Genomic DNA, 20,082 nt, shown 5'->3' on the forward strand with positions numbered 1-20,082 from the left:
ATTGTATAAATTGGGCCTTTATCTTGAGTCTTAGAAGTGTAATGGAGAGGAGCATGAACAGAGCTGTCCCCTCCACCACAGAACAATGGTCCTAGTCAGTTAGGTAAGTGTAGAAGCTGGACTTCTGTGTTAGTTCTAAAGGTGGCCCAAAGGCCAGTGCATCTATTTTCTACTAGATGGAAAAAATATGAAAATATTTAAGCCATGAAGTTCCTTCTGTTTATAAAAAATTATTGTTTTTCTCTCTCCAGTAGAAACCCGGTTGTTTTTAGATTCTGACAAACTGCCCTATGTCAGGATTTTTCTAGCCAGTTTATAACCTGTTTACCTTTAACATGGAGGTATGTTAGAAGTTGCAGCTGACAAAGGAATGCTAATGTAATGGATAAAGACATTTCCATAACCAGTTGCTTATGGCTATCTAGGGAGAGGAGTGAGAATCTGCAACTTACGGTGCAATTCTCCTGAAAGTAAAGAGTAAGGAAGCGTTCAAACTAAACGGGTCATTTCCTTTTCAATTCCACTTATTAAATATATCCTTTTGCTTCATTAGTTTTTCACAGGTGGATTCAGTTGAGTGAAGAACAATGATTGCTAACACGAAGAGCTGCCAGTCTGGGAGCCATCTAGTGCCTACTTAAAAGCTTACAGTCACTCCATTACGATGAGCATTGTCACTTTCAGAAGCAGATGTGGGTCTCTCTGGGCTTGGAAAAGCCTAAGTACTAGGAAGTCCCAAAGCCAATGATGCCATTTAAATGTGCTTCATTGAACAAGTCCCAAGTGCAGGATATCTCTTGCTATGAGGGAGTGATTAAGAGGCATATTTTTTATTAAAAAACACACACTTCATTACATGAATTATGTTGAAATGGGCCACAAATAATCTTTTGCAAACATCTGGAGAGCTCTTAAGGTGGTTCATCAAAGGGCAACTAATGTACAATGCCTATTACTGATCTATTGTGACTTTTGGCTTCTCAAATCTTCGCCCAGCCCTACAACAACTCACTGGAGAGGAGCTAAAAGTGCCAATTATGTGTGTGTGGCAGCACCAATGGTTCATTTAGGCAATGAGGGGGGGACAAACAAGTTGAAGAACAGAATATCCCAACACCCACCCCACCCCCCCGCCAAAAAAGAAGAAGCCAGGGAAGGGAGTGCTAGATTTCCCCAGGAGGGAGTTTCAGAGAAGGGGGCACTGTCATGGGGAAAGTCCTCCCTTGTGTTCATACCAGCAGCTGCAGTGAGAGAAAGTCCTCTCCTCCTGACTGGCACCTACTGGTTGGAGCATATGGTAGACCCGCCAAATCATCACACAAGTATCTGTACCTTAAATTGGGTGACTAGTGCAGTGCTCTCTGAACTGGAATGATGTGCTCAGAAACTGAGCCACTGGATTCTGCCACAGCTGCAGCCTCCAAACCTTTTCCAAGGTCAGACCCCATGTAGAGGCCCATTGCTGTAATCTGTATCAGGAAAGCACGGATCCTGTATATCAGGGATGTCCAACAGGTTGACCACGATTGACAGGTCAACCCCAACCCCTGGTTGTTAGAAGTCGTCTGCAGGCTCATTTTCAAACTTGCCTCCCTCTTTCCTTTATCTGTGCATGATTTCAAGAGCGGAAGATGGAGTTTCCGCTGGCGGGATGACATCTTGCCTATCTATTTTTGTCACTGCCCCCCCCCCAATTCTGACTTTTCTCCCTAAAAAAAAGCTCAACAACTTTGACCTGGCCCCCCAATGAGTAGATCATTGCCAGTTTTTCATTCTGTGAGTAGATCGCAGTCTCTTGGGAGTTGGACGTCCCTGCTGTATATGAACATCTGTTGTTGTTGTTGTTTAGTCATTTAGTCGTGTCCGACTCTTCGTGACCCCATGGACCATAGCATAGGATTCTTCTCTTCTCATGAGGTGGCCAAAGTATTGGAGCCTCAGCTTCACGATCTGTCCTTCCAGGAGAACATCTGTACTCCTCTCTAAACCATCATGGCCAAAAAAGGCTGAGATACAAAGACCATACCTAGATCAGATATTGGATTCATTCTTTGAGGAGTTGGGCATCTTTTTGTTTTCAACATATCACCTTTTGTTTTCGTGGACAGTTAGTGAGAATTTTGCTGTCTAAAATCATCCAGTCTGCAGTGGAGATTCACAGCCACTTATTCCCATAATTTGCTGGCAGGTAAATTATTGACTGTTTCCAGTGTTGTGAGGCGTGTGGGAGGAGATGAAGGGGGGGTATAGGTTCTATCTCCTGTTGTGTGATGTATCTGTTCAAATAACCTATATATCCTACCTACCATTTGGGACCTTACATCTTGGTGACTAAGAGGTCAGTGCTCAAAGAGTATGATTATAGTAGGGGGACTAGTTGTCTGATTTAAAGAGATAATAGGCCTTAAAATCTATGAATGTAACAAATCATGGATAACCTGAACCCACAATAGCTTTATTCTAAGTGTAGTGATAATATTCAAAATATTTTGTAGATAGTGACCCTTGTTTCATGGTAGCGAATAAATTTGTATCAAGTCTGAAATTAAAGAAGAACGTTGCCTTTCAAAATATGCTTTCAAAACACTAAATGAATAAATAATAACTGGTATTAGTTAGAAAAGGACAGGGTGAATTCTGGAAATAGCTTCTTTCTGTTACTATTTCATAATATTTATCTCAACCTATGGAGAGAGATTTTTAAGTGAAGGAGTATATATCTGGCAACAGTGTTTTTAAATTATTATAATATTTTAATCCCTTAATAACATTCTCTCTCTTTCTCAGCCCCATTGCTGTTGTCGTCTTGCTGTATAATTGTGCTAAAAATAACTTTTGCTAGTCCTGTTGAGTCCTGCAACCCTGCTACACTCATAATTTGTCTACATGTTGTTGTTCTTTAATTTAATATCTTGTTTGAATTAAGGGTGAGGCACTCAGACAGGTTTTGGTCAACCGTTACTATGGCAACGTCAGAAGCACAGGAAGAAGAGAGAGTCTGACCAGCTTTGGCAATGGTCCATTGTCTCCTGGAGGCCCTGGCAAAGCTGGGGGAGGAGGTAGGATGTTCGCTGTGCTAATTATGAATTTTGTGTGACTCTAGCCTGCCATGTTGAACGTTCCGTCTCTGAATAACAAATCAGTTATTTAATAGCTTTGGCAGGTTGTCAGCAGGTATTTTTTTTTCACATTGTCATTTACAGAGGAGAATTACTGTAGTTCCTTAAAAAGTTGAAAATTAATCCACTAATTGCCTTCTCCATCCTTCCATTTCTAGACTTTTCATATACTGTATATATATATATTCAGGACCAATTTCTTGCCAGTTCCCAAAATCTGTATGTAGAAGTCCATTCCCAACATGTTGTCTTTTGTCATATTTTACACTTGTTTGTTTATTTTTTTAAATAAAAAAACACCTTTATTTGCATTTTGAAGGACTTAGTACTGCTTTCTAAACAGAGGTGGCTTGATGGCCTACTGTTAACAAGATGGTGCCTTTTCCACAAACCTTACATGTTGGGTCCAAGCCCTTGCAATTTAAAGAGATTTCTGACACATGGATGATAATGATGATCAGTAAAATTTATATCCTGCCCTTCAACCCAAAGGTCCACAGGGCAGTGAACAAAAAAATCCCATTAAAATACAATAAATCTATATGGTTCCGCTGTCAGAATGTTCTTCCCGATGTTTACTTGTAATGTCCTGGTATCGAAAGGCTGTAGGCTCATAGGTAGAGCATGTTCTTTGTAGGCAGAGGGCCCCAGGTTCAATCCTCGGCAACTCCAGATAGGACTGGAGAATTCCTGCCTGAAACCCAGGAGAGCCGCTGCCAGACCTTGTAGTCAGTACTGAGCTACATGGACCAATGATGGTCTGATTCAGTATAAGGCAGCTTCCTGTGTTCCTACTCCAGACCAAGATTACATGTTAGAGGTAGCCCCTATGTGATTTTATTTTACCGTGTTATTTTTCCTCAAAAAACCACACTATGGCTTATTTTCAGGGGATGTCTTATTTTTTTCCTCGTCCTGCTGCTGCAGCCGGCATTGCTGCTGCACCTATCACTATCACTGTCTTATTTTCGGGGTATGGCTTATATTCCTTGAATGCTTAAAAATCCTGCTATGGCTTATTTTATGACTATGTCTTAAAATAGGGGAAACGGGGTATATAAGACTTCCTGTGAATTCTTCACAACTGAAAGTCAAGAGAGAAATAAATTGTATTGTTTGTCTCCTTTAATGTCCTTAATTCCCCCCCCCCTTTTTTTTAGATAGGTTTTTGGGCCACAAACAGTTGCTCTGCTTTTTGGAAAGGTTTTTTTAATGGTGGTTGTATTTTTCTTCTTATTCTCTGTTGATTTTGTACGTCATGGCTGTTTAATTGTATTTATTGTTTGTTGCTGTACTGTTAACTGACTGTTTTAACGTCTGTTAGCTGCCGTGGGTTTGTTGAGGAGTGGGAGAGAGTATGAATGCTCTTTACATAAATCAATCAGTCTTAATGACAGCATCATCTGCTTGTATTATTAAGAGGCAAGCATGTTGTTCACACTTTAATGGTTAATAAAGCTGTGAATAAATGGAATATGTTCACAGTTACACTTCGATTCATTCGTTTTTATAGGTGAGTGACCAATGTTTTCAGATAGAAATAATTAAGTGCGGTTCATGAGAGGCTACATTTTGCTCAACCTGTGTGACTTACCTTTCTGTAGGAGGTGGGTCTGGTTCCAGCCCAGCAAACCGAGGTGAAATGAGTTTGTCAGAAGTCCAGTGTCACCTGGATAAGGAAGGTGCATCCAATCTGGTCATAGATCTCATCATGAATGCCACCAGTGACAGAGTTTTTCATGAAAGCATTCTTCTGGCTATTGCCCTTTTGGAAGGTGGAAACACTATTATACAGGTAGGAAAAGCGCTTGTGTACTCATGTTGATAAGCTTGTGGGTTTAACATGAAAGTCGGCGAGCCCAGTGCATTGTAAAGAGGTGGGATCCATCATGCTCAAGTCACTCTGCTGATATCGAAGTACAATAACTTCACTTTCCACTCTTTGCTCTAGGTTCACTGCTGGAGGATTTGGGGAGGTAGCCATACTGGTGTAGCAGATGAGAATGGAGCCAGATTTGGGTCACTCAGAGGAAAGATCTAACAGGGTTTTCTCATCTGCAGCTTCCCATGCAGGACTGGGGGATCCTGAAACAGCAGCATGAGGGAGTTAGTACTGAGTGTGTAAAGCTTACTAAAGATTTCTAGACAAACATAATTTTGATAAACCGTTCCTTTTTTAAAAAAACTGCATGCAACAGGATATTTTTTTTTAATGCTGAACCTTATCAAATAGATTGTACTCTGCTAGTTAGGCTATGTTCAGCAAAATTGATTTGCATAAGACTGCAGTTTCCTTAGTGGCTGGGTTTTCCATATCTGTGCCCCAAACGCTGAGCCATCCGAATATCTTAAGCAGTCTCGGCATGCAAAAATTGCAACATCTACCACCATGTCTGTATATTTCTCTGTGTGTACAAGGTTTGATGAAAGACATTTTGGTCCCTGAGAAATGTCCCAGCACATTTCTCTCCCCACCCGCACCCCTGCATCCCAATCAAGGTTCATGATACAAAAAATTGACCAAGTTATTTTGGCACCTTCGGCAGAAAGTCTCACAAACATTCTCTTTAGTAGTAAAAATGCAGAGAAGCTACTACTCAGCCTAACACTGGTGAAAAGTTACCAAGTCATGTGACCAAACTGACTAGGCTTAGGATCCACCTTAGGCCCTCCTCCTCTAGTCACACCCTGACCACATCCCTGGAACACCCCTTTGGGGAGGGGGGGGAATCACACCAACCTTAGCTGAACTCTGACTGAGCAAGTTCCAGCAGTGTATCTTTGGCTGAGCTGGAGTTAGAGACTTAATGTTGGCTGAGCCCAGAGATCTGCTGCATCTGAAGCCGCTGATCCCAGCAGATCTTGCCATAGGATTTCCCCCTTAATATAATTTGAAGACTTGTATAGCTGAATCCGTAGTATTTTGAGCTGATGTGATCGTGATAGCTCCAGCGGTTTTTTTCATTCTGCACGGTGTTGCACTTCACAGCATGCACAAGTTTGAACTCACCCTTACTTTGAAGAGCATTAGAATACTAGCATATTATTCACAAATGTTATCATAGCCAGCTCCCATCTTAATTACAGGTTTGTTTGTTTGTTTTTAAATCTCTTGGAAATAGCATAATAGGCTCTTCTTATGCGGCTGCCCCAGATTTCACAAAAGCAAAAACTGTTTATTGTTTGACAATCCATTCCATGTTTGCACTTTGATCCCCAAAGAGGTTTTTTGGGTGCTGGCAGAGCAGGTTGCTACAAACGACAACTGACTCTTATCTACCATTGCTAACATTTGGGTGTATGGAGCTGCATCATTGTGTACAATGTATGTGTGCTCTTTTTTTTTTAATGCACATTGGCCTATTTTATTAGGTCTTTTTTTATCTGAGTGAGTGCCTTCACTTGAAAGTCCGTCAGCTAACTTCCTTTTCCCTAGAGAAGTCACACACTCTTCTTCCAAAAACGATATCTCCATTCTAGAGATGCCTCTATATGCAGTACTGTGTCTTAGAAATCACATTCTGAAAGTTTGGTAACTTCGCTGCTGTAGTGATAATATTGTCTAATCTCAGTTCCTTTAAACACTAGGTGGTTCTCATCTGTAGCTAAGGCATATACAGAAGGTAGTGTGTTTACAGTCACACAAGAAGGCCCATATATTCCTGTTTTATCTGCAAAGTCTATATAGCATTTATTCAGACTTTTCAGATGATCCCTAACAAGATTAAAGTCCCTGACAAGCAGGCAGAGGCAGGCTATTGAAAACAAGGTCATGCTACTTTTTTTTTTTGGGTAAGCACAGGAATCAACAAAGATGTTATATAACTTCTATTTATATCCTACTTGCTCACTAGCTGCAGGCATACAAGAGAAGCTGAGGAGGGAATTTAATGAGCTCTCAAGGCTTGCTCACCTTCCCAGGCTGGTAGAGACAGCTTGAGTTTTTCTGCTGGGTTTTTTTTTTTTAAAGTGCGTCAGCAAATGAAGCTGGTGGCTGGTGGGTGGTGTGGGAAGATGGACTGACTAGTTGCTATGGTTTTTCTATAATTCCCCTCTCTTTCGCTTTCTCCAGTTTTTTGGTGTGTTTTTTTTTTTGAGGGTTCCTCACTTCCAGGAGCCTGTAAAACATCCTTGTTTCTCACACCTACATAAAACTCCCTCATTCAGGAAGGAAGTAGGATGTGTGCTGCCTTGTATTGATAGTGCTGCGTGGTTTAAAGGCTCATGTACTTGTGTGGGTATGTGTTTTTGTAGAGCTGTGTTTAAATGTATGAACACAGAGGCTCCTTTTTTAAAAGCAGTATTGAAATGGTAGCCCCACAACTTGCACATAACCAGAATCATCTGCTGCATTCTATTAAATGTTTAATCCTCATAACAGAAGCAGAACTGTAATGTGTGCTCATTCAGCCTCCCATCAGTTGCTTTAAGGTCTCAGAGTCCTTTTGTCCTTTCCTTTCCTAACCCCCCCATCTCTCCTGTTTGGTTAACTGCCTCCTTTAAATTGGTGACAATCAGGATTTTAGGTGTGCCTATTGAGGAACCATCAAATGAAATACGTTTTTCAGGAATCAAATGTCACAGATGGCCCCATTCGACATCCCTTTTATTGCTTGCAAAGGAAGGCAAGTAGCAACCCAAGCCTATACTTAAACAATTTTGTCCCTTTGAAAGTGTCTGCTTAATCAGGTTTCTTGTTAAAATGTCATGCATCCAGTTCTGATGATTGGCCTTTTGGGAAGCATCAGGAATACAACCGAACTGTGCGTTTGATTCATATTAGAACTTCATACTCTGACTACGTGATGTCCCCATGACACTCTCTGGTTATTTTAAAAGCAGATTGTAAGCTTATATTAACTCTTAAGGCACAAAGTAGAAATCCCCAATGAGCTTCCTTTTTAGGCTGAGAAAGATGACTGCCGCCAAAACGTGTCTTGCTTTTTTGGGATGCTTGAAGAAGAGCAAATGAGTTTAACAATTATTAACTATATATTAAGAAACCACTGGCCAGCGAATGGTTTCAGGCCAAGAGAAGTGCATCTTTAATGCACCTTGTTGGCTTTGAAAATAGAATTTAATATTTGACAGTTAATAATGAAGGTTTACTTACCTTAGGGAAAGCATAAAGGGGTGACTCCCATATCTTGATAAACAAGTTTTATGTATGTCCAAAGGGTCTTTGTTGTTGTCGTTTAGTCGTGTCCGACTCTTCGTGACCCCATGGACCAGAGTACGCCAGGCACTCCTGTCTTCCACTGCCTCCCGCAGTTTGGTCAAACTCGTGTTCGTAGCTTCGAGAACACTGTCCAACCATCTCATCCTCTGTCATCCCCTTCTCCTTGTGCCCTCAATCTTTCCCAGCATGAGGGTCTTTTCCAGGGAGTCTTCTCTTCTCATGAGGTGGCCAAAGTATTGGAGCCTCAGCTTCACGATCCAGTGAGCGCTCAGGGCTGATTTCCTTTAGAATGGATAGGTTTGATCTTCTTGCAGTCCATGGGACTCTCAAGAGTCTCCTCCAGCACCATAATTCAAAAGCATCAATTCTTCGGCGATCAGCCTTTTTTATGGTCCAGCTCTCACTTCCATACATCACTACTGGGAAAACCATAGCTTGAACTATACGGACCTTTGTAGGCAAGGTGATGTCTCTGCTTTTTAAGATGCTGTCTAGGTTTGTCATTGCTTTTCTCCCAAGAAGCAGGCGTCTTTTAATTTCGTGACTGCTGTCACCATCTGCAGTGATCAAGGAGCCCAAGAAAGTAAAATCTCTCACTGCCTCCATTTCTTCCCTTTCTTTTTGCCAGAAGGTGATGGGACCAGTGGCCATGATCTTGGTTTTTTTGATGTTGAGCTTCAGACCATATTTTGTGCTCTCCTCTTTCACCCTCATTAAAAGGTTCCTAGCAGTGATTAATGTGACCAGGTTTTGCCCATCCCCTTAAACCCTTTATCCAAGCTAATCCTTTTCCAGATTCTCATATGTTTTGTCTCTGTGCATTTTCTTCCGAAATTGAATGGGAACCCAAGGTCCCATTTCATTTATTTGTCTTGAATCTAAAAGTATATAATAATAATAATAATAATAATAATAATAATAATAATAATAATATATTATTTATACCCTGCCCATCTGGCTGGGTTCCCCCAGCCACTCTGGGCGGCTTCCAACAAAATATTAAAATACAGAAATCCCTCAAACATTAAAAGCTTCTCTAAACAGGGCTGCCTTGAGATGCCTTCTAAAGGTCTGGTAATTGTTGTTCTCTTTGACCTCTGGTGGGAGGGTATTCCACAGGGTGGGTGCCACTACCGAGAAGGCCTTCTGCCTGGTTCCCTGTAACTTGGTTTCTCATAGCGAGGGAACCGCCAGAAGGCCCTCGGCGCTGGATCTCAGTGTCCGGGCAGAACGATGGGGGTGGAGACACTCCTTCAGGTATACTGGACCGAGGCCGTTTAGGGCTTTAAAGGTCGGCACCAACACTTTGAATTGTGCTCGGAAACGTACTGGGAGCCAATGTAGGTCTTTCAGGACCGGTGGTATGTGGTCTCGGCAGCCGCTCCCAGTCACCAGTGACTGTACAGGAGAGAAGCAGGATTGCTTCCATAGTCCCTGTTGTCCTCTACCTCCCTGTGTGTGGTTTTGTGCCTGTGGGTCCAGAGCCTATGGATGCTTACCGGTATATGTGAAAAGTATTTATTCAGATTGCGTGTTCCATGTAAGTTATTCAAGGGCAAGATACCATTAAAGACATTTTGGGGGGGGGGATCCATATGACCAAGCGTGAGAAACCCTATGCATGAAATATTCCTAATGAATGTTTCTGTAATCACATTACTGTTCTCTTTATGAAGGAATGTGGATAAATCCTACTGCTCTTACAACATGAGCTTGCAACAAGCAAAGGCTATGCAGTAGCAAGCCTCTAATTATCAAGTCTAAGTAAAAACCACACCACTTGATCCAAATTTTCCTGTTTCCTCTCTGTGTGGTTTTTTTTTGGGGGGGGGGGAGTTACAGTATAAATAACTGCAGGGCAGACCTAGTTAACAGCTAACTGAGATGATAATGTTCCCCATGTGTATGGCAAATGTGCACCCTTCAAGATCTGAGCAAAACCTGATACGCCACATATATGCAAGAGTAATCCTTAAGCTACCTTTAACGAGCCCATTGCATCTGAAATGTTGGGGTTACACACACACACACACACACACACACACACACACACACACACGGCCCCTGAACAGTTGAATATGCTTTACCAGTTCAGCAAACCTGCAATGTCAGAAAGAGGTCCATGCTGAGTGTCCACCTTTTAAACTACGGTTCTCTAGTGTGCTTTGGAATGAAGACATCAATCAGCAAGGCATATGATCTGCTATTCAATACTTCCCTGAATCTTGAAAGGGCAGATTTGTGGCTTAAGCCAACTAAGATGCAACCCTTGACTTATAACTGGACACCAATGTTTATTATTTAGCAGCAGCAGCAGCAGTTTGATGGACCTAGATAAGAGGATTAATTAATGTGAATGAGTTCTGCTACATTGTGCTTCTTTGCATTGTAAATAACAGGACAGTGGTGAATGTCCAGATGGGGGAGTTGATGAAATGTGAGGAGGAATAGGAAGATATAAAGGTGAAGCGGGAGATGGCTTGCATTAGCAGATACCGAGGAAATAAAATCTGTTCAACTCATAAGCTGCAACAGGATGCTATTTAATAATGAGAAGTGCATTTGTGGCAGTTATGCAAAGCAGAATAGGGGTGATATGAAGTGAGCAAAAAAAGAGAAAAGGATCAAGGGACAAGCGGTTATATCCCCCCCCCATTATTATTATTTTAGATATGCTGAGTTAGACCGAAAAGTGCAGCTAGGATGGTTGAGTCTGGAAAAGGATGAAAAATGAAATATATAGCACATTAGGAAAGACACAGTTCGAAAGCACGTCAAAGTGCAAGTAGATAAATAGGTACCACTACAGTGGGAAGGTAAATGGCATTTCCATGTGCTGCTCTGGTTCGCCAGAAGCGGCTTTGTCATGCTGGCCACATGACCTGGAAGCCGTACGCCGGCTCCCTCGGCCAATAACGCGAGATGAGCGCCGCAACCCCAGAGTCGGTCACGACTGGACCTAATGGTAAGGGGTCCCTTTACCTTTACCTTAGGAAAGACACAAGTCTGTAGGAAGGTTTGCTTGGTTAAATGGAGTGTAGAGCAGCCTTCCTCAAAATGGTGCCCTCCAAATGCTTTGGACTACAATTTCCATCAGTCCTAATGTGCTGAGTGAGGATTATGGGAATTGTAGTCCAAAACATCTGGAGGGCATCAGGAGTGGGGAGGGTGGGAAAGAAGCTATGAAAGGCAAGAATTCAATTATGTGAATTATTATGACTTTTCTGAAATTCTGTGGCAATCAATCACAATCATTATCTCAAATGTCCTACTAGTATAGACCAGAAGAAAGACATTCAGTTTAGAAATAAAAGTGTGTTTGGGCTGCATGTGTGGTTACTGATGCCCATCGTTTGTGAAGCATGCCTCAAGACCTCTGCACGTCATGTGGTAGTTAATTTTTCATGGCAAATTATTTGGTTGTGAATCAAAATACAGTACTATCTGATCAGTGGTTCCTCCAAAAAGCAGATTCAATGGCAGCAGGCTTTGCCATATGTCTGGCATTGACTCGTTCTCCGAAGTGTTATCCCTCTTCACCATTAGCATATGGGACTGTACAGTTTTCTTTTAAATGTTTTCTTCTTTTTTTCTAAACAGAAAGAAAGAAAGAAGGGAAAAGGCAAGTAAGTTCCAGGGTGAACTTGCCAATCGGAAGTAGAAGGGTTCGTGCAGCACCAGAAACAAGATACAGTGGTACCTCTACAGTGGTGCCTCACTAGACGAATTTAATTCGTTCCATGGGTCTTTTGTTATAACAAAAAATTTGTCTAGCGAATCCCATAGGAATGCATTGAATTTTTTTTGAATTTTTTTTTTTTGCCCATAGGAACACATTAATTGAATTTCAATGCATTCCTATGGGAAACCGTGATTCGCTAGACGAATTTTTCATAATTCGAATTCGTCTAGCGAGGCAACCTCCGCTTGAAAAATCCTTTCGTTAAGCAGAAATTTCATTAAGCAGGGCATTCGTTAAGCGAGGCACCACTGTACTTACAAATAACTCTACTCACGAATGTTTCTACTTATGAATGGAGCTCCGTCCGCCATCTTGGATGTGGTTTAGATTTTTTCTACTTACGAATTTTTAGATGGGGTTGCTTAGACTAACGAATTTTTTCTCCCAATGCATTCCTATGGGATTCAACTTACAATTTTTTTCGACTTACAAATGTGTGTTCAGAACGCATTAAATCCATAAGTAGAGGTACCACTGTAAAAGGAAGTAAACGTGAGGCTCCAAACAGTGCCTTTAGGGAAACATGGGGAAGTTGTGATTTCCCACTGTTGAGACATGTTAATAAGAGGGAAAGGAGGAGAGGCAGTAGCAATGTAGGCATAAGTGAGTGTGAGGTGACATAGAACAGCAGGTGTGCTGAATACGTGACCTCAGCAAAAAGTCTAGAAAGCACTTTCAGCAGGCTGGAATTGGAAAAGGCTGGTGAGTGGCTGTTGCTGCTGCTGAGGCCTTGGGGAAACTCACAGGGGTTTCCCAGAGTTTTGCTTGTCGACAATCTTACTGAGACAACCCTAACTAATAACTGTCAAGATAACAAGTGGGACGTTTAGCGACCTTTAAAAAGCAAGCAAGCAAGCAAAAAACAGCCACTTGTTTGATGCAATGGTTCAGTACTTCTTTAGAAAAATCAAGGAATGGAGGTGCCTGTTCTCAGACCTTTCATGCATGGACAAAACAGGACAGCTGATCTCCCTTCTATATATAGAAAGAAGATATGATTACATTAGCTCATAACTCTTTATTGGGGATAGCTAAGGAAAACATTGAAAACCCTAAGTCTGGCAAGAGGCACAACTTTAGTGCTCCCCTCAATATCCCAGAACCAGAAAAGGTTGCCTTCATCATGTTGTTGTTGTTGTTGTAACAAACAAAAGCAATGCAGTTTAAAAGGTAATGGACTGCATAATTAGCCACAGGCCTGAGAGAAGAGGAATGTTTTTGCCTGGCACCTAAAGATATGTCACAAAGGCGCCATGTGAGCTTCCCTGGGGAGAGCATTCCACAAGCAAGGAGCCACCACAGGAAAGGCCCATTCTCATGTTTCTTAGTCTCTTCACAGGACAAGGGCGCTTCAAACTTTTGCTTCTTGTTGAAGCCTAGAAAATAGCACAACATTGCCTCTTAGCATACAGTGTGAAAGAATTAACCTGGGTGGAATTTGCTACTTTCGGACAATCTTTATCCAGTGTGAGCTGTAAACACAAGTGCCCTGTATAGGATATACATTTTTGTGTGTGAAATGCGATGAAACAATATTTAATACTGAGAAAATGCTGCCAATAGTATATGAAATACAGCACAGCTTTCACTATTTCCTAAAAGGCGATCTTCTTTCGGCAGATATAATCTGACATGAAACACTAGAATGACTTGTGATCTTACTGTGTGCAAGACTATAAACTGTCATTTCCAGAACCAATGTGTTGCAGTTTCTAATTTTTATTCAGTCACTTTAAATAACTTCACTTAGTCTTAGTAGTGCATTTTCCACAATTTGTTGTTGTTGTTTAGTCGTTTAGTCATGTCCGACTCTTCGTGACCCCATGGACCATAGCACGCCAGGCACTCCTGTCTTGCACTGCCTCCCGCAGTTTGGTCAAACTCATGTTGGTAGCTTCGAGAGCACTGTCCAACCATCTCGTCCTCTGTCGTCCCCTTCTCCTAGTGCCCTCAATCTTTCCCAACATCAGGGTCTTTTCCAGGGAGTCTTCTCTTCTCATGATGTGGCCAAAGTATTGGAGCCTCAGCTTCACGATCTGTCCTTCCAGTGAGCACTCAGGGCTGATTTCCTTCAGAATTGATAGGTTTGATCTTCTTGCAGTCCATGGGACTCTCAAGAGTCTCCTCCAGCACCATAATTCAAAAGCACCAATTCTTCGGCGATCAGCCTTCTTTATGGTCCAGCTCTCACTTCCATACATCACTACTGGGAAAACCATAGCTTTAACTATACGGACCTTTGTAGGCAAGGTGATGTCTCTGCTTTTTAAGATGCTGTCTAGGTTTGTCATTGCTTTTCTCCCAAGAAGCAGGCGTCTTTTAATTTCGTGACTGCTGTCACCATCTGCAGTGATCAAGGAGCCCAAGAAAGTAAAATCTCTCACTGCCTCCATTTCTTCCCCTTCTATTTGCCAGGAGGTGATGGGACCAGTGGCCATGATCTTGGTTTTTTTGATGTTGAGCTTCAGACCATATTTTGCGCTCTCCTCTTTCACCCTCATTAAAAGGTTCTTTAATTCCTCCTCACTTTCTGCCATCAAGGTTGTGTCATCTGCATGCCTGAGGTTATTGATATTTCTTCCGGCAATCTTAATTCCGGTTTGGGATTCATCTAGTCCAGCCTTTCGCATGATGAATTCTGCATATAAGTTAAATAAGCAGGGAGACAATATACAACCACAAATTTTAATAAGATACAAATCCCAAACTGAAGCAGTGTTTTTGGATGTATGAATTGTATGAATTGTATATTGTTATCACAGTGTTTTATTTTTTTTCATCTAGACCAGGCATCCCCAAACTTCGGCCCTCCATATGTTTTGGACTACAATCCCCATCTTCCCCGACCACTGGTCCTGTTAGCTAGGGATCATGGGAGTTGTAGGCCAAAACATCTGGAGGGCCGCAGTTTGGGGGTACCTGATCTAGACTCAGTAAACCAGTTACTGCAAGCTAGCTCAAGACAATTCAAAAGCATCTGATTAAATATTTCAGGCAGAATGGAGTCAAACTGATGTTCTACCTCAAAAAAAGTCTTCTTAGAACTGAACCTTGAGCTCCTTGGAGAAAAAGGTGGAACATAAATGCAATAAATAAGTAATAAATAAAACATGGTGCACTAGCCATTGTTTTAAATTAAACAATTGCACCTTTGTTTTGGTTTAATTGTTTACTTGTGTTTTATCTTGTATTTTATTCTGTGAACCGCCCAGAGATCTTTGGATGAAGGGCAGTATATAAATTTAATAAATAAAATAAATTTTATTTCCCCCCCCCCAGAAAGTAGGTTGTTGCTAGTTGTGTTTTGAGTTGTAGTTCTCTAACAAGTTAACCCAGATCCATTATGGGATTAAATATTTTGATCTTTTTGTTTTTAAATAGTTATGGTCAGTTTATAGACCATGCTGGTATAGCTTTAGAAGCCAGGGCAGGGAAGCACATAAGTGCTTTAATATTTTGTATGAAATTAGTTTTAAAAATTAGGGTTAAAAAGACTTAAGAATGTCCCTATTTTCATCCCTGAAACGTTGGAGACATATTTCAAAATCTTTATCTAGCCACCCAGATTCAGCATACTGGAAGCAAATCAACATCCAAATAAGGACAAAGGAGGCATAATCTCTGGGCAAATAAAATTAATAGCATGCGGTTTGCTGTGGTTCATGTTTGCTCAATATTTGTGCCCAGCTGGCTTGTTTGAGGAAGGTCTTCTTCTTGGAAATGTCCAGGACATTAAAACACATGTTCATTATACTTTTGAGGCTGGTTGTATACGCAGCTCTTTTTTTACTAGCAGTTAGATTCTGTATTTTGCCACTGCATAATGCACCCTGTTATGTTGCTCCACTCATTAAATTATTCGTAATAAAGTAGGTAGCCTAATCAGTTTTTACATTTCTTCTTGTCTAGTAATTATTCAATATAATTTATGTGCTGTCTGATTAGAATTAGATTTGTGGACCAGTTTGAAGGCAGTTTCTTTAAACTACTGCCTGCCTGTGCTTGCATTGATAGAGGCTTACTGATAATATAGGAGCTTAGCTTGACTCGGCTGCAGAGCACCTGAAAGTACCTCTGAACCTGTGCAGAGTTCTTCCATTACTGCATAATCCCTCCCTTTATCATGTATCTGGGGTCCGGAAGAAACTTCTAGTTGAGACTGTATGGCTTCCAGGCAAGCTTAAGCATTTTACCCTGCATTTTTGGAAATTCAATTGGTGCATGTCAGGAAAGGACTGAGACATAGCTGCCAAGTTTTCCCTTTTCTCGCGAGGAAGCCTATTCAGCATAATGGAAAATCCCTTTAAAAAAGGGATAACTTGGCAGCTATGGACTGAGAAGATGGCTGCAGCATCCTCTCCCTTTTGCTCCTTTGGTGCAAAGAATATGAGAATTGATTTTCTAATCACACACTAAGAGCCACCTAGTCTAGCATTCTCAGGGAAGTCTGTGCACATGCAGAACAAGTCAATAAATTGTTTGTCCTTAGTATCAAAAAAATCTCTTCTTCCCAAGCCTCACATAGTATTTGTGACAGCTGCCTTATCTGCCTACACTTCCATAAAGTAAGGGAAAATGATGTTACCCATATTTCAAAGTCACCTTGCCACACAAATTCTCTGGAAGAGTGATTAAAGGGCACCATGCAGGGGACAGCCTTGTGTTCTCTGCATCTCAGAAGATGTATTGCCATCCTCCTCTACTTTTCCTCTTTTCGATTTGCTTTTCCAATAAATCTGACTTCGTGTCAGTCTGCTGTAGGAGAAGCTGTTGCAACATGAGCCACTGCAGAATGCTAACTAATTTCATAATACTCCGCATAAGGTGACCCACTTACAAGTTCATCCTGCAGTCATGCTTTAAGCTTTGTTCCTGATTTACGTAACAGCATATTGGTTTCATCAGATAGCTGTCAGATGTAGTCCCTGGCTGCTTGCTCTAGCTTCCTCCATGCACACAGTCTTTGATCTGTATTCCACACAGTTTTGGGGGAACGGTGCTTTATTTGGCTTCTCCACATCGAAATCCTATGAACACTAAATGTAAGTGAAACACTAATGTTACATCTGACTATGACTAGAGAATATACTTTCCCGTGCATCAGCAGCATTCATGCTAGGTTTAAGGAGTATTCGCTGTCCCTTCTGAAAGCATCTAATGTAGTGTATCATATCAAACTGGCAAATTCTATATGGTAAGTGCTAAACAGACAAACAAACAAAAAATCCCTCTGGCCCAGAAGTGCTATCCCCTAATCCCAGATGTATTGAGAAAAGGCTAACAAAAATGCAACCTTTTGTAGCCAACTTGACATTTCATATCCTTTAAAGGAGCTGCAGTGTTTTCTCAGTATTCCATGATTCGAACATCTTCCTCTCACCAGCAATTATAAGCATATGAAGGTGGCGGCCAAACCTCCCTTACAAAGCGTATTCCAAATAATCCCCATTTCCATAACATTTATTCGCTCACTTCTTGCCCTGAATATTGCAGTTGGGAGCATTTTGATACTCTTCAAGAGCTGCATTTGACTCTGGGGCCTTCCCTTGCTTTATTTCATTAACAGAAGCTCAGTCAGTGACTGTGGGGTTCACTACATGGTATCTATGTGCCATTGATACTGGATTTTGCCATTTAAGGTGTTCTGCATCTCTGTTTCTGTAGCACTCATTCTTTTGCCGACTAACAGAAGATAAGAAGTCGGAAAAATTCTTCAAAGTTTTTTATGACCGCATGAAAGTGGCTCAGCAAGAGATCAAGGCTACAGTCACAGTTAACACCAGTGATTTAGGAAATAAAAAGAAAGATGATGACTCGGACAGAGATGTACCAGCCAGGAAAAGAGGTAATTCTCCAGTGCTCCAGTGGTGTAATGAAGGATATGAAAATCAATCCCTTCAGTGAATTATTTTATTGATCCAGAGGTTCTGGTCCACAACATGGAAGTTAAAAATTCAGCTTTACCATGGCACTGCTTCCCTCCTTCATCCATTTGAGATGTGGCAGTTGCTGTAGTGGTGATAGGTATTTTTGGCATTAATGGGCCAGCCAGCCTGAGTAGCTTGACATGTAGCTTAATCCTTGTTTTTAACACTCTGCTCTGTGTGCAGTAGGTCTAGGATTCTGTCGCTAAAAACAGACATCCCATATTCTCCATTTGTAATAAGAGAGGGATTGAGATGGGCACTCTCAAACGTCTCTCTTCAATTTGGAATCATTATAACGTACATGTCTGATGCATCAGTACATACTGTTTATTGTCAATAACATGACACTGGAAGAAACAGAAAAGGTTGCCTCCTAGTGGCACTTTACATGCCTACGGCCAGGTGTTCTATTGTGGGGTTGGTGCCCCTCATGTATGAGGTTCGTCAGTGTCAGTTGGCATCAAAATGCCAGCACATATTATTGTCATTAGATAAAGGTAAAGGGACCCCTGACCATTACGTCCAGTCGTGACCGACTCTGGGGTTGAGCGCTCATCTCACATTATTGGCCGAAGGAGCCGGCGTACAGCTTCCAGGTCATGTGGCCAGCATGACAAAGCCACTTCTGACGAACCAGAGCAGCACATGAAAACGCCGTTTACCTTCCCGCTTTAGCGGTTCCTATTTATCTACTTGCATTTTGACGTGCTTTCGAACTGCTAGGTTGGCAGGAGCTGGGACCGAGCAACGGAAGCTCACCCCGTCACAGGGATTCGAACCGCTGACCTTCTGATCAGCAAACCCTAGGCTCAGTGGTTCTGATCAGCAAGCCCTAGGCTCAGTGGTTTAACCCACAGCGCCACCTGTGGCATTACCCCCAATTTAATCAGGATTTACCCTCACTACTGAAAATTTAATCAGGATTTACCCTCACTACTGAAAATTCAATACTCGTTAGAAAGCCCTGCTGCTAGTGTCTCCTTTGCAATATCTGAAGAACCTATTTGCATTATCAGTGACCCTACAGCATGTACTTAGGCACCAGGTGCAAGCATTCGGGGCTGGGCAGGGGAAATACCGAAGTCCATCTAGCTCAGTATTGTATACACAATATTTCCCAGCCCTACATGGAGATTCCAAGAATTGTACTTTGGAACTTCCCCATAAATCTTCTCAAATCCTTTTTTTTGTGCTCTAAATCTCATTTGATTCCTGTGCTAAAACATTTAATGGTGGGTCCTTATCTATTCTTTAGAGAACAACCTTCAGATTTACAGAAACCAAATCAGGCTGCCTCAGTAAAACTTACAGCATTAATTTGGATAACACTTACTACAAAGGTAGATGTGTCAACATGCTGAAAAACGTTGAATTGGCTCTGCTTAGTGACTTGGTTGTTGTTTGCTAATGGACCTTTGTCTCTGTGTACTGTAGCTTTGAGAGAACCCATGACCCAAATAACAGAGGAGGTGCGAGATCAGTTGGTTGAAGCCTCTACTGCTACAAGGAAGGCATACAACACTTACAGGAGGGAAGCTGATCCCGATGACCATTATTCAGCTGCAGATGGCGCACAGTCTGCATCAGACAAAAACAAAGACGAACTGGAGATGAGTCCTGTTATCACAATAATGCAGCCCATCTTGCGGTTTTTGCAGCTGCTGTGTGAAAACCACAATCGGGACCTGCAGGTAGGCTATGCAGCATCTTCAGGCTCAGCTCTACAAAAAAAGGTTTTCTGCCATCCTCTCAGTAGAAAAGCAGACATCTCACTTGAGCTGAGGGCATGGAGACATATGCTACTTTACCCCTAAATGAACAGCAGTGCCTTCCCAAGACATGTTGTTGCCAGCTCATTGAGGAGCAAAGTGTTTCTCCGGTGGAGTGTGGTAGCTTGGAACTGAAGCCAATGTGATATCAAAACTGTCCCTTCCTGAGTAGAAACCTGCTAGAGGCAAAGAAGCATGGGGAGATGTTGATTCATGTTGTTGTTTAGTCATCTTAGTCGTGTTTGATTCTCTGTGACCCCATGAACCAGAGCATGCCTTGGAAACTCGTGACTTTCTTCTCAAAGCTTCTCCTTTTTTATGTCCATGGAGTTTTCTTGGCAAAATA

At 41.7% G+C, this 20,082-nt stretch overlaps 1 protein-coding gene across 7 annotated transcripts in view; it reads left to right on the forward strand.

Annotated features, from left to right (window-relative positions):
- ITPR1 (inositol 1,4,5-trisphosphate receptor type 1) overlaps nucleotides 1-20,082 on the forward strand; it is a 216,163-nt gene that overhangs the window by 145,226 nt on the left and 50,855 nt on the right. For all 7 annotated transcript variants that reach the window (XM_060271356.1, XM_060271357.1, XM_060271359.1 and 4 more), the window contains 4 exons: nucleotides 2,927-3,059; nucleotides 4,724-4,914; nucleotides 17,705-17,885; nucleotides 19,402-19,658. In XM_060271356.1, the coding sequence (XP_060127339.1) occupies nucleotides 2,927-3,059; nucleotides 4,724-4,914; nucleotides 17,705-17,885; nucleotides 19,402-19,658 (762 nt within the window). The remainder of the gene's footprint in view (nucleotides 1-2,926; nucleotides 3,060-4,723; nucleotides 4,915-17,704; nucleotides 17,886-19,401; nucleotides 19,659-20,082) is intronic.

Source organism: Zootoca vivipara, chromosome 2 (genome assembly GCF_963506605.1).
Source record: "Zootoca vivipara chromosome 2, rZooViv1.1, whole genome shotgun sequence".
In the NCBI taxonomy this organism is placed as follows: Eukaryota; Metazoa; Chordata; class Lepidosauria; order Squamata; family Lacertidae; genus Zootoca; species Zootoca vivipara.